The 14,158-nt window shown below is 43.2% G+C and overlaps 1 protein-coding gene across 1 annotated transcript in view; it reads left to right on the top strand.

The window, feature by feature from the left end:
* The window catches only part of LOC121232746 (complement component C6-like), a 35,401-nt gene extending 25,324 nt beyond the window's left edge, over positions 1–10,077 (top strand). The window contains 10 exon segments of the mRNA XM_041121148.1: positions 384–624; positions 1,709–1,831; positions 2,747–2,866; positions 2,869–2,917; positions 4,437–4,625; positions 4,627–4,680; positions 7,456–7,567; positions 8,103–8,235; positions 9,246–9,437; positions 9,983–10,077. Of these exon segments, the coding sequence (XP_040977082.1) occupies positions 384–624; positions 1,709–1,831; positions 2,747–2,866; positions 2,869–2,917; positions 4,437–4,625; positions 4,627–4,680; positions 7,456–7,567; positions 8,103–8,235; positions 9,246–9,437; positions 9,983–10,077 (1,308 nt within the window).
* The last annotated feature ends 4,081 nt before the right edge of the window (positions 10,078–14,158 follow it).

The following is a 14,158-nucleotide window of genomic DNA, read 5'->3' as shown; positions in this document are numbered from 1 at the left end:
ACTCACCAGATTAGTTGCAAATGGCCCATGGATGCTTATAAACTGAAGCCTTTCCTCTGAACTTTTTGGTTGTCTTATCAATTGCTGGCGTATTTGTTATGGCAAGAATCATTTTGCTTTCTATTTGGCTGGTGGTTAGGGAGTCCTAATTTTTGTTGGAATCCTATATACTCCCACAATGTAAAGGAGTAATGAGCATTGTCCTCAAGAACCTCATAGGGCTCTTGGAAACTCAAGGGCTAGTTTGTTCATGATTAAAGTAGCATGATACACAGGATTAATTAGTTCTTGCAATGTATCTCAGGTCATATTCTTGGCCTCTCTACTTTCTGCAATTAACTACTTATGAAGGTGCTAAGACTCTCCTTTTTCTTTATTTCTAGAATTCCAACTATATTAGAGTCCATAAAGTCATTTCTGTTGCAAACTTCACAATGAAACAGTCAGATCTGCAGCTCTCAGACATCTTTCTAAAAGCACTTAACCACCTGCCCCTGGAGTACAACTACACTTTATACAGCAGAATATTCGATGACTTTGGCACTCATTACTACACCTCTGGGAAGATGGGTGGTTCCTATGACATTCTTTACCAGTACAGCTCTGAGGAACTAAAGAACTCAGGTATGTAATCTTCAGCAAGAAAATATCATTATTTCTTTACCAGCTTTTCTTATCACTGTTTTTAGGCCTTACACCACATAGTAAGTTTTCCAACTAACAGCAAAAAATCCTTTAGACTTGCATAGACCCAGGAATTGCCCACACTGCCTAAATAGAGCGAGAAGAAAATTTTGCTCTACACTGTCTTATTTTGAAAACTTCAAGAGGTTCCTTACTTGGTAAATATCATTGTGTTCAGGGAAACCTCTTAAGACTTTCAGATCAAGACCAGGTGCCACCAGGAAAATGTATTCCAGCATACTTCAGTGTGGAACTGAGGTCTGAGAGGTGTAAGTGGTACCTTTTGGGCTACAGTTATTATAGTTGTTGGTATTGATTAGAAATTACTCTAAAACTAATCCTATGACTGCCAGATTGTCGAAAGGAAAAGACAAATCTACAAAAGTGGAAACCTAAGGTTAAAAGCTGTGATCCTTAATGCCACTGCTGTAACTTGTATGGGTATGGGAGGTTACCTAAAGGGGTTGGTAAGCACGACTCAGTCCAATGCTGTTTGTACCTGGGGAAGCAGGTGCCTGCAGTAGTGAAGTCTCCTCCTAGACTGGTTGGTGTCCTGTGCCCCAAGTGTAGCAGGAGCAGGTGACTGTTGCTGTCCCAGGAAGAGCAGCTTCTTGCCGCATCCCAGGCTGGGGGAGAGGTGTGCTGTTCTCACCACCACTGACCTCTGCAGAGCAGCACCCTGGGCAAGCATGACCGGACTGTGAACAGAAAAGGGCTGTTCCACAGGGTTCTGGTGGCAGGAGGGGGTGTCAGATACCCCAGGAGAGGCGACATGGGAGAAATTCCCAGACAGGAATGGGAAGAGGAGTCTGGGAGAGGGTGAACATGGGCAGAGCCTGATGGGACCAGAGAGATGAGGTGCTGGCAGTGGTGAGTGAAGAGCGTGAGCACAGTGTGGAGGTCAGAAAGAAACCAGTGAGCAGGGAGACCTGTGATGGCTCAGCTCATTGTAGGAGCATGAAGGCACAGTTCCATCATGTAACATGGTTATGGTGGTGAAACTGCTGCTCTGTCATATTTCTAGGTCTGGCAGTGGATGAATCAGTGGAGTGTGTCCGAACAGAAACAACAAGGCATGTGTTCTTCTGGAAGAAAAAGAAAGTCAGTACCAGATGCACCACAAACAGGATGACTGTGAAACATGAAGGTAACCATGATGAGAACAGGGCCCATGTCCTGTTACTTACCCTGAGAGATACCATTCCTCTCAGCTAGGTGCCCCAGGTGACCACTTAGCTTTGTTGAACTACAGATGCTCTTCCACCACTGTCAGAGGAGCCAGTGTTTCACTGCTTGTCTCTGAAGCAAGCATCGGAAACATCTTCTTGCTTGCAAAAGAAATTATGATGTAGGAGCGCTCTTCCTCTGCTCTGGGTACCCTGGGTCCAAGGCCAGGCATGCTGAACTGGGAAATGGGCACAACTAGAAACGCATGATCATGACTGAGTCCCTGATCTTCTCTAAGGGTTTCTCAGGGCTCGTTGAGAGAGGTTGGGCAGCAATAACACACTCCCTGACCTTCCCCTCTCATCTTCCTTGTGCTAAGCAGGCGTCTAGGTGCAGGAGTCTCCTGGCGATGCCAGAAATGTGTCTCAGGAACTGCAGAAAGTTGGTGCATTTTCTGCAAGAATGGCAAGAGTCATGTTCTGCATCACTAAAAACAGGGATTTCATCATCTCCACCATGTTTTTGTCCTCATTTTATGATCAATTCCAGTTACTCAGATGTTTACAGCTGGGACTAAAGATCCTGCCTTGCAGTGTGTCCTTCTAGAAGAGCCTGCTGTATCCCATGCATTTTCCACAAGTGTCTCCTGTAGTTCTGAATATCTCTGTGGCTGAGGTCTCACACATTTTCATTTGGAAGACTATGACAGGCTGCCATCATAGTGGAGATGATTGTTTTTCTGAGCTTAGACTTCATTCTTCCAAAGGTAGCTTCAAAAAATTAATCTTAGTATATTCTTTTATATCCTCTTACACTTTTTCTTAGAACTCTGTTGTTGCATCCACTAGCTTTGGAGGCCTTTATCTGACAATACTGCAATGAAATCCCCTTTCAGGTTCCATTTTGGAGTCAGCCGAATGGTCAGTCTCTCTGGTAAAGGGTGGCAGGTCAGAGTACACTGCAGCTCTGGCCTGGGAGAAAAAGGGGGCTTTTCCAGGACACACAGTCTTCACAAACTGCTGGAATCCACAAAGGACAATCCCATGGTGACTGACTTTGAGGTAAGAGAAGAGCAAGAAAAACATTGAGATAGTAAAGCGCTCACCAGTTAGCAGCTCTTCAGAGTGCTCTGCAGGTGTTTTCTGTCTTTTAAGTCAGAATGATGCTGTGTGTTATATGAATGCACACAAATATGGGCATATGTCGTGGTTTAACCCCAGCCAGCAACTAAGCACCACGCAGCTGCTCACTCACTCTCCCCCCACCCAGTGGGATGGGGGAGAAAATCAGGAAAAGAAGTAAAACTTGTGGGTTGAGATAAGAACGGTTTAATAGAATATAAAAAGAAGAAACTAATAATGATAACACTAATAAAGTGACAGCAGTAATGATAAAAGGATTGGAATATACAAATGATGCACAGTACAATTGCTCACTACCCGCTGATTGATACCCAGCTAGTCCCCGAGCGGTGATTCCCCTGCCCCCACTCCCCCCAGTTTCTATACTAGATGGGACGGCACATGGTATGGAATACCCTGTTGGCCAGTTAGTTTGGGTCAGGTGCCCTGGCTGTGTCCTGTGCCAACTTCTTGTGCCCCTCCAGCTTTCTTGCTGGCTGGGCATGAGAAGCTGAAAAATCCTTGACTTGAGACTAAACACTACTAGCAACAACTGAAAACATCAGTGTTATCAACATTCTTCCCATACTGAACTCAAAACATAGCACCGTACCAGCTACTAGGAAGACAGTTAACTCTATCCCAGCTGAAACCAGGACAGCATAATATAAACATACAAAATGTATTAAAGCTACTTCTTATGTATCTCAGTTTGCAAGCTGCACCAGGTTTGCATTATCCATGGACAGTGGGAGTAGGAGGGAGGAATGTAAGTGAATTACTCTAGCATCAGCAGGAGCTCAGACATGGGCAGGGGTTAGTTACTGTACAGGAAAGCAGTGCATGGTGCTGGGGACACTTTTTTCCCTGTGCTCTTTCCCTTGTCAGGCCTACATTGCAAGGTATGGTGTATAGCTAAACTGAAACAAAACAGCAGTCCCCTGGTATCACTGTCCTACTTGTTTAATGCATTGTGCCAGCGCTGTTGTGAGTGCACTGAGCTGCCTCCCTCCTCAGCTGGCACAGAAGCCACTCAGCAGCAGCAAAGTGCTTGAGGCAAATGACAAAACCTGCCTGAACGCAGCATGCAGTGATCTTTCTCCCACTGCAGCTGCCAAGCTCCTGAAGGCAGTGTAGGGATGTCTCACGTGGCAGGGATCAGGTATAAGCAAACCCTGTGTCATCTATGGTGTCCTGAATTTTTAGACATGGCAGAAATTGGTTTGTTTTGTCACTGGCTCACCGAGCCCTAAACTGGGGCAATAAAAGCAATATAAACAGGATAATCTAGATGTATAGTGCTGACATGCTCCTTTAAAGTATCCATAACTTTCAACATGCCTGACTCCCGTGTGACATAGCTTCATGTGTAGTCTCTAGTGCCTTTAAAATACTGCAACTAACACCCAGCAGGACCCTGCTGCATCTAGATAACTGCTTACTGAATGGCTGTCTTCCAGGTGTCGCCATCATGGATTTGGTGAAGAATGTGCCATGTGCCGTGACCAGACCTTGCAACCTGAGGAGAGCCCTGAGAGAATATGTGGGCAGGTTTGACCCTTGCCAGTGTGCCTCATGCCCCAGCAATGGCAGGTCTGTGCTTTCCAGGACGGAGTGCCTCTGCCTGTGCCAGACTGGCATCTACAGCAAAAACTGACACACGAGCTCTGGGTTACAAATCAGGTATTTGGGGTGATACTGTCATGATGTAAATATGGTCCTTCTGATGCAAAATGCACAGCAGGCTTCAGTCAGGCATTCCTGTGGCATGGGAAAACTGAGAAGGCTAATTGTTGCTTTTCTAGATAATTTGAAAATTAAATTCTGTATATTTTCTATAAAATAAAATTCTGAAATTTCATTTAAAAAATAAAAATCTGAATGATTTTGACCATGTAAAGGTTTCATACAATTAACTGTCTAATACCTGAACCTTTCTCTTCCATGTTATTTTCAATAAGATTCCAATGCCTATCAAAAAGTATTTTTCTTAGCATAGTGATATTTAGTCCTGCATTTAGAACTCCCAAGTTTCAGCTCATTTCTGTTGCACCAAGTCTCAAGTTTGTTAGTTATTCCACTATGGCATCCCAATTTTCCAAATGGCTGAGGCCGTTGCAGAAACATTAAAGGGTTAGTCCTAAAATGTGGACACATATTTAGCTAACATTAGTCGCAAGAGCATTCCAGAGGCCTTTAGAAGACCTTGAACAGAATAAACAAGAAGACAAAAAAAGAAAGATGCCAATTAGAAGAACACAGGTGCACATTCCACGATAAAGGGAACTTGGCACAAAGAACCTCAATTCGGCAGTTTATCTTGACCAATTAGACTGAGACAAGTTTTGCATGTTTTAGTTGGCATAACCAATTATGTCCTGTGTTTATGCGCGTGTACAGAGTTAGTATAACCAATTATATCTTATGTTTATGCGCGTGTACAGTGTTGATATAACCAATCATATTTTATGCTTGTGCGCGTGTACAGTGACTTTGCAGAATATGTGACTATAAGTATGTGTGTGTTTTAGCAATAAAGGGTCGTCTGTTGTCTGCTCTCAAGATTACAGGCGTCCGTCTACTTCAATCTCCTCACTAAAACACAGCCTGTCCTTGCCCCTCTCCGGGTCACTCTGTTCAGACACCTTTCATGGTGCTCAGACTCTGCAGACAGGATATATGCAAGTCAAAACTGCAATGCTGTTATCTATTGGGTAACATGGAAGATAGTCAGGATTTAGCAAGACATTAGGATAAGCATTAGTTTGTTCATTTTCCCTCTAAGACCCCCAGGAAGTCTTCGGCCAGGGAGGCATCAGCCAGGTGGGGAAGGGCTGGTCACAGCTGCTCCTTGGGACAGGTCCTCAATGTTGTTAACTTTTTCTGTTCTTAGCATGTTTTTCCAAAACACTCATGATATAATAAATTCGTATCATACCTTTTACCAAAAACACCTTGGCAATTTTGTCAAAGATGAATCTGACGTAACCTTCCCTTCCTAAATCCATGGCACTTCTTATCCCATGGTGATGGTCAGAAAGTATAAGAATAAAGGCAGGATTAAAAATAAAAAATCAAACTGAATAGGCATGGCTCATAAAAGAAATTATAAGACATAGTAAAAGATTCCTCAGCTACATAATTAAGATAATAGGAAATGAGCTGTTCGGCAATAAGGATGAAGCCGAGATCAAAGATAATTATGCAAAAATTAAGAAACCCATTCCTTAGTTTTCCCTATAGCCTATTATGCTTAAGAAAAAATGGCTAACGGATATAACAATTGTTGATTACAATGTGGAAGGAAAACTCAATTTAGCTTGTCTTAAGGAGAGGGAACATAATCAACATTCTGAAGAATTTAAAGAACAATTTCATGAAAACAGTTTTTTGAATTAATTTGGCACTAATGCAATACCTATAAGAAACAGAAGAGACTTACAGTATTATATTAGTATATATTATTTATATTCCAGGAAAAAAAAGGGGACAGAAGGGAAAGTGACTCAGGCAACTACAGGCCTCATTATCTGACCTGATAAAGAAATATTTTGAAAGAAATAAACAATTGAAGATATGCAGATAAAGAGCTGAATGTAGAAAGTGTATTGCATGCAGAAAAGAAATGGTGTGTAAATAAAAATTTTCATATAATGCTTCATGGTGGCACAGACAAAATACCCTGGGGGTAAGAAAAGATAGTGGTGTTTTAATTTCGCTTGTATGGGAAGTAGATTTGGGGTTTAGACTTGGTGTTAGAGTTCAGATTTATTTGATAGTTCAGTGTTTCATGAGTGTCGTGGTTTAACCCCAGCCAGCAACTAAGCACCACGCAGCTGCTCGCTCACTTCCCCCCCACCCAGTGGGATGGGGGAGAGAATTGGGAAAAAAAAGTAAAACTTGTGGGTTGAGATAAGAACAGTTTAATAGGACAGAAAGGAAGAAACTAATAATGATAATGATAACACCAATAAAATGACAATAGTAATAATAAAAGGATTGGAATGTACAAGTGATGCACAATGCAATTGCTAACCACCTGCTGACCAACACCCAGTTAGTCCCTGAGAGGCAATCCCCCCAGGCCAACTCCCCCCAGTTTATATACTAGATGTGATGTCACATGGTATGGAATACCCCTTTGGCCACTTTGGGTCAGCTGCCCTGGCTGTGTCCTGTGCCAACTTCTTGTGCCCCTCCAGCCTTCTTGCTGGCTGGGCATGAGAAGCTGAAAAATCCTTGACTTTAGACTAAACACTACTTAGCAACAACTGAAAACATCAACATTCTTCTCATACCAAACTCAAAAACATAGCACTGTACCAGCTACTAGGAAGACAATTAACTCTATCCCAGCTGAAACCAGGACGGGGGGCAGGGAAGTCCTCAGCATTTCTGTCCAAAGCTCCTGACATTCTGCCATTGTGATTTGGTGACATCGCTGCTTAAGATGCATCCTTACCAGCAAATTTTTACTTTTCAGAGGGGCTCCTTGTATAAATGATTATGAAGCAACAAGAGAAGAGGATATATTGATTGGTGAACCTGAGTCTGGATGCTCCAGGCCAGACCCACCAGAAAACAGCTTTATCAGGGTGAGCATGAATGAAAAATGAGTGAGTGAGGAAGGAAAGTGTAGTAGTTTCAGAGCTGGCAAATTTTACAGCCTCTCTGCTACATGTGCCTGATACCCAAACTAGCTACTGTGCTAGCAAGCATGTTGCTGTGTATGTGGCATGCTGTGAGACTCTAGTCCACCAAAGTCCACCAGCAACTGAAGCAAAGGCAAGGTAAAATCCATTTTAAACAGTGGTCCTTGAATCCTCGTTTTGTAACCATGACATCAGTTAGTGCAGCTGGACAAACATATTAGTATACAGGTGAGTGGATGACTCCTATTTCAGAGTAGGAAAAGCAAGCATTTATTACATCATATCATCAGGCTTTTATCATTTTTTCTTTTGACAATATCTATTCTCATTACCATAGAAGGAGGGGGGGGCTTTTTGTTTTGGTTGGGGGAGGGGGTTGGGGTTTTTTTCTTTTGGGGGTTGGGGGGTTTTGGGGTTTTTTTTGTGGATTGGTTTGGGGGTTTTTTTGTTGTTTTTTGGTTTGTTTGGGTTTTTTTAGAATGAAAAGAACCAGTATGCTATGGGGGAAGAAGCTGAAATTGCCTGTGTGAGTGAGTATGTCCTCAGTGGCTATCAATTCCTTTGGTGTCTGCCAGATCAAACCTGGACACAACAACCTGTTGAATGTCAACATAAGAAAGAGAAAACTGATTTAGCCCAGCAACAAAACAGAAGTGGAAGTAAAAGACACAAAATTGGTTATAATACAGGTTTTAACAAATGAATCTGTAATGATATCTGAAGAGATAGCATTTTAAGAAGGTATTTCATGTATTCACACTAGAGATGGCAAAAACCTACTAAGTCACTACATCATTCTTCTTTCAATTCAGAAGTGTTACTATTATGTGCTTTGTAAGGATATTATAATATTCAGTGCTTTAGAAAACCCTCAGATGGATGCTGTGAAGTCCTTCTCTTGTCTAGCTTTAAATATCTTTAACAGAAGGACTCATCTTTTGTTTCCAGACTTATATAGATATCTTTAAGTTGATGACAGTTATGGTGAAGAAAGTGTTCTTGGAGGAATTTGACTACCACTTTTTATATTAAATGGATGATGTGTCTCTAACCACCCCCCTCCCCAGGCTGCCTTGAAAATCCCCACAATAAATCAATGTCTTGAAGTGTTTATAGTCCAATTAAGAATTAATGATCAGAACTGGCCTAGGTTTGCTAACAGGAGAGATTCCAATAGTTTTCTAGAATTCAGTGTGATTTCATTGACTTAGTGTTCATTTTACAAAAAAAAATTACCTGAATATACTTATGAGCTTTCTATTGCCATTCATTTAAATTGTGTTAATAGCTTCATTTACAAAAGAAAAATTAAAATATGTTGTTAATGCCATTCTTATTATTTTTAAACTGTAAAATTAAATTACTCATACTAGCATACATTAGAAACACATTGTAATTATTTAGTTATTGACTGAAAAATATTTTTACAGACTATACTGACATGACTGCACTGAAAATTTCTAGACAATTATGTTAAATATTTATTAGTTTTGAATGTCAATCAAACATTCAGTGTTACTGAGTATCTTTATGCCTCTTCAACTGAAGCATTATGACTTGCTGTAAATATCCACACACCATAAAAACAACAAGAATTTTATTTTTTTCTTGTTTATTACAGCCTCAGTATGCCTCAGGCCACTAACATCTGACAGTGTCACAATTTCCCCATTTAAACAACAGTACAAGATTGGTGAAACCATGAAGCTGAGCTGCCAAGCTGGGTTTATAGTCACTGGTCAAACACAGTATACTTGTGGGAAAGACTTGTTCTGGATACCTCCTATTTTGAGATCTATTACATGTGAAAAAGGTTAGTATCCCTGCAGATGCTTTACTGTTTCTATACTGCTGGTATCCACAGCACAGTTTCTTTTAGGTAGCTAGAAGTAGGAGGCAGATGACTGGTTTTAAGATGTATAGCAACTGTTCATTAATTTTGCTTTTCCTTTGTGCCTACCACAGAGCCCTATAATTTCAGCCCCAAATTTCTGCATTAAGTTCAGAATTTTTGGGTGCAACTTACTTGCACTTTAATTATGAAATTGAGATATTGAAACTGTTTTCTTAAAAAACAAACCAACCAACCCAACCCAACCAGCTGTATTAACAAGGCTTTATGAAAGCAAAGTAGGAGAATGCATTCTGCTGAAACTTCAGCTTCTCCTCTTGTACAGGCTTTTCCAGTGATTTTTGCAAAGAATGATGCATACTTGTGGAATCCCAACCATGGCAGCTTTTGAAGAGAGAAATATGGGATAAACTAAAATAAATCCATTGTAGGTTTTATGGCAGAAGTCTAAGATATTTCTGTTCGCTTTGTTACTAGTTAAAATAACTCTCTCACTTTTGTTTCAGATGTGCAAACTAAGATTAGAGGTGTTTGCAATCCAGGACAAAAGCAGGTTGGATCTTATTGTGTTTGTATGTCTCCAGAAAAGGACTGTGGGTAAGTTAAGTACTTTCATTAGAAAAAGAAAAGTTGCAGTTTCTCCACTGATAGACTAAGAGTCCATAGCAAACTCAAAACAGGAAGAGTAACAAAAGACAACAGCAACTTCAGGGTTACTCTCTGTTCAGATATATGCCTCTATCCAAATTACAGCCCCATTTATAGCCTATGAAATAAATGAACAATGACATTAACCAAATGGCACACCATGGAACATCCTTCTAGTCTACATCACCATCTGCTACTGGAGATCCCCACTCTTCCTTTTCTTCCCTTTTTTCCTCCAAATTCTGTATTTTCACTGTCATCACCGTGCTATAATAGGTCATGCTCCTTGTGTTTGAGATTCACCTTTTTCAGATTAACATGCTGCAAAATACACTGTATGTTTTAGTCTCCAGAGCATATAAAAATACATAAGACTCGGATTTATAGTTTCTTTGCACAACACGATCTACACAAATCTTTGAGCCTTCAAGTGAATAGAGGGTTATCCTGGAGGACAGACCAGGGTGGAGGTGTGGCATGGAGCTGGAGATGGGAAAGATGAGAACAGATTGAATATGAACTGGGCTGTTGTAGGGCTGAGATGAACACATATTCTACCACAGGGCTCCTGTGTGACCACAGGCAAGTCCCTTGGCATGGGATTCATCTCATTCATGTCAGCCCCCAAATAACCAAGTATCTTCTCTCTCTCAAGAGGGTAGAGAGAGAGCATGTTCAGAGGGTGACAGACATTGTCAAAAGTACCTAGGCAGAATCCTCTAATAACTAGAGAGGCTTCGATGCCCAAAGCTATAAGCTTAACTCTTAAGAGGCTAAACTAGGTGAGCTGTATTGCTCCCTCTCTCTGGGAAATGACTGAGCTCCACAACATGATGCTGCTTGGAAATGCCTGCACTTGCTAAGAATGGATCCACTCGGGAACCAAGAGCAATACAGAAAGAAACTACAAGCAGCATGGCTGTGTTTGCCTGCCACAAGTCCCAAACTAACTGTGCCTCAGAGGCAGACTTGCACACACTGCTGCAGTGCTGCATTAACTCAGTGAAGCCACCCCAGGGCCTGTGGAAGTGTCCCATGTCTTGTGGAGGTAACAGCACCTCCTATTTTATTATGCAGGCACATGTCCTTCACCTCCCATCTGTTGGACAGGACCAAAGCTTCCTTACCTCACAGCACTATGCTGTATCAGGTCCAGGTCCTGCAGTAGCTGGGTGTATTGTGTCTAGCTGGGAAGGAGTTAACTTTCCCCACAGCAGCCCTCATAGTACTGTGCTTTGTATTTGTAGCTAGAAAAGTGATGATAACACCCCAAAGGCCAATAGACTGGGGGTGGGCAAGAAGTTGGGAGGGGACACAGCCAGGACAGCTGACCCAAACTGACCAAAGAGATATTCCATGCCATATGACATCAGCTCAGCAATAAAAGCTGAGAAAGGACTCCTCTTAAGAAAGGAAGGGGGGCATTCGTTATTAAGGCGTTTGTCTTCTGAAGCAACCACTATGCGTACTGAGGCCCAACTTCCCAGGAAGTGGCTGGATGTCACCTGCCGATGGGAAGTAGAGTTTTTGTTTTCCTTTGCTTCTGCACGTGGCTTTTGCTTTTCTTTATTAAACTGCCTTTATCTCAACCCACGAATTTTTTCATCTTATTTTCTCCACCCGTCCTGCTGAGGAGGGGGAGTGACAGAGCAGCTTGGTGGGCACCTGGTGGCCAGCCAAGGTCAACCCACCACAGTCCTTTTTGGCACACGATGTGGGGCGTGAGGAATTCAAGATAAGGATAGTAATTGGGAGAGGTAATGGGAAACACATGGACTGACAATTGCTAGAGTGGAGAGTGGAATAATTGTGGGTAATTTCTGTTGTAATTGTGGTGAAGGGACGAGAGGTGGAGTGTGTGTAAATTGGCCACTTTTGTCAGTGTTGTGATGATGTTACTTTGATTTTGGTGTGGGGAATGTTTTTGTTGACGTAAGTAAAGTTTATGAAGACTGTAGATTGTGTGATGAATGTGTATTTTAATGATAATTCTTAAATATGTGATGCACAGAAGTGAGGGGTGGAATGTATTGGGTTTACATGGCAAGGTTTTGGTAGCAGAGGGGCTGCAGGGATGGCTTCTGTGAGAAGATGCCCCCATGTCAGACACAGCTAGTTCCAGCTGGGTACAAGATGGACCCACCACTGGCCAATGCTGAGCCAATTGGCGACAGTGGTAGCGCCTCTGTGATAAAATATTTAAGAAGGGGGAAAAACTGCTGCGCAACAGCAGCTGGAAGAGAGGAGTGAGAATATGTGAGAGAAACAACCCTGCAGACACCAAGGTCAGTGAAGAAGGAGGGGGAGGAGATGCTCCAGGCGCCGGAGCAGAGATTCCCCTGCAGCCCGTGGGGAAGACCATGGTGAGGCAGGCTGTCCCCCTGCAGCCCAGGGAGGTCCACGGTGGAGCAGATATCCACCTGCAGCCCGGGGAGGACCCCACGCCGGAGCAGGTGGATGTGCCCTGAAGGAGGCTTTGACCCCATGGGAAGCCCACGCTGGAGCAGGTTTTCTGGAAGGCCCTGTGGCCCTGCAGGGGACCCACACTGGAGCAGTCTGTTCCTGAAGGACTGCAGCCCATGGGAAGGACCCATATTGGAGCAGTTCATGAAGGACTGTCTCCCATGGGAGGGACCCCATGCTGGAGCAGGGGAAGAGAATGAGGAGGAAGGAGTGACAGAAACAAAGCGTTATGAACTGACCGCAACCCCCATTCCCTGTTCCCCTGTGCTGCTCTGGGGAAGGAGGTACTGAAGGCAGCAGTGAAGTTGAGCCTGGGAAGAAGGGAGGGGTGGAGGGAAGGTGTTTTTATATTTGTTCTTATTTCTCATTCTACTACTCTGATTTTGGTTGGCAATAAATTAAATTAATTTCCCCAAGTCAAGTCTGTTTTGCACATGACAGTAATTGCTAGAGTGATCTCCCTGTCCTAATCTTGACCCATGAGCCTTTCATTGTATTTTTTCCTCCTTGTCCTGCTGAGGAGGGGGAGTGATAGAGCAGCTTGGTGGGCATCTGGCATCCAGCCAAGGTCAACCCACCATGCTGGGACAGCCTTAGGTTTTTAGACAGATATCCAGCTATCCTGGTTTTGCCTGGGATAGAGGGGCCCTGCCTCCAGCCAGGTGGAGGAAAGAGACAACCGGGTTTATTGGACTGTGTGGATTTGATGGCCTGGCACGTTAGACCCACAGGAGTACAAGGCTCTAGTAGACACTGGTGCACAGTGTACTCTAATGCCATCAAGTTATAAAGGGGCAGAACCCATTTGTATTTCTGGTGTGACAGGGAGATCCCAACAGCTTACTATGTTGGAGGCTGAAGTAAGCCTAACTGGGAATGAATGGCAGAAACACCCCATTGTGACTGGTCCGGAGGCTCCGTGTATCCTTGGCATAGACTATCTCAGGAGAGGGTATTTTAAGGACCCAAAGGGGTATCGGTGGCCTTTTGGTATAGCTGCCTTGGAGACAGAGGGAACTGAACAGCTGTCTACTGTCCTGGTTTCAGCTGGGATAGAGTTAATTGTCTTCCTAGTAGCTGGTACAGTGCGGAGACTCAATTAAGCGCTCAAACTCTCTGTGCAAGATTCCCTTTATTTCACAAAAGAATCCAACTTATATATGTTTCAACAAAGATCCAGAAAGTACTAACGGCACACAGCCAATGCTACTAACACAGGAGGGCATATCTGGCCCAGCTGGGATGTTTGCCAGTCCTCAGAACAGTTAAAGATAAAAACATTCCATAGACATACTCGTGACTGTCTTCAGCCACATCTTCCCAGGCCTACACAAGGCCATCCTCCAACCTGACCTTGTGAAACTAGTTCTTCAAAGGCTTGGCAAACATGCAGCACAACAAATTCTAACGGTCACTCTTGAAAACAAATGCCAGGTGTTCCGAGCTGCTCCCACAGTGTCAGAAGTGGCACTGCCTCGAAGCTGAAGCTCCCCCGTGTTGCTGGCTGGCACCGCCATCGCCCGCGGGGCCTGTGCCCGCAGATAGCGGGAAGCTAGGGCTAAGCGCTCCCC

The sequence above is a fragment of the Aquila chrysaetos genome, chromosome W (assembly GCF_900496995.4).
Source record: "Aquila chrysaetos chrysaetos chromosome W, bAquChr1.4, whole genome shotgun sequence".
In the NCBI taxonomy this organism is placed as follows: Eukaryota; Metazoa; Chordata; class Aves; order Accipitriformes; family Accipitridae; genus Aquila; species Aquila chrysaetos.
This window is presented reverse-complemented; position numbering and strand designations above follow the sequence as displayed.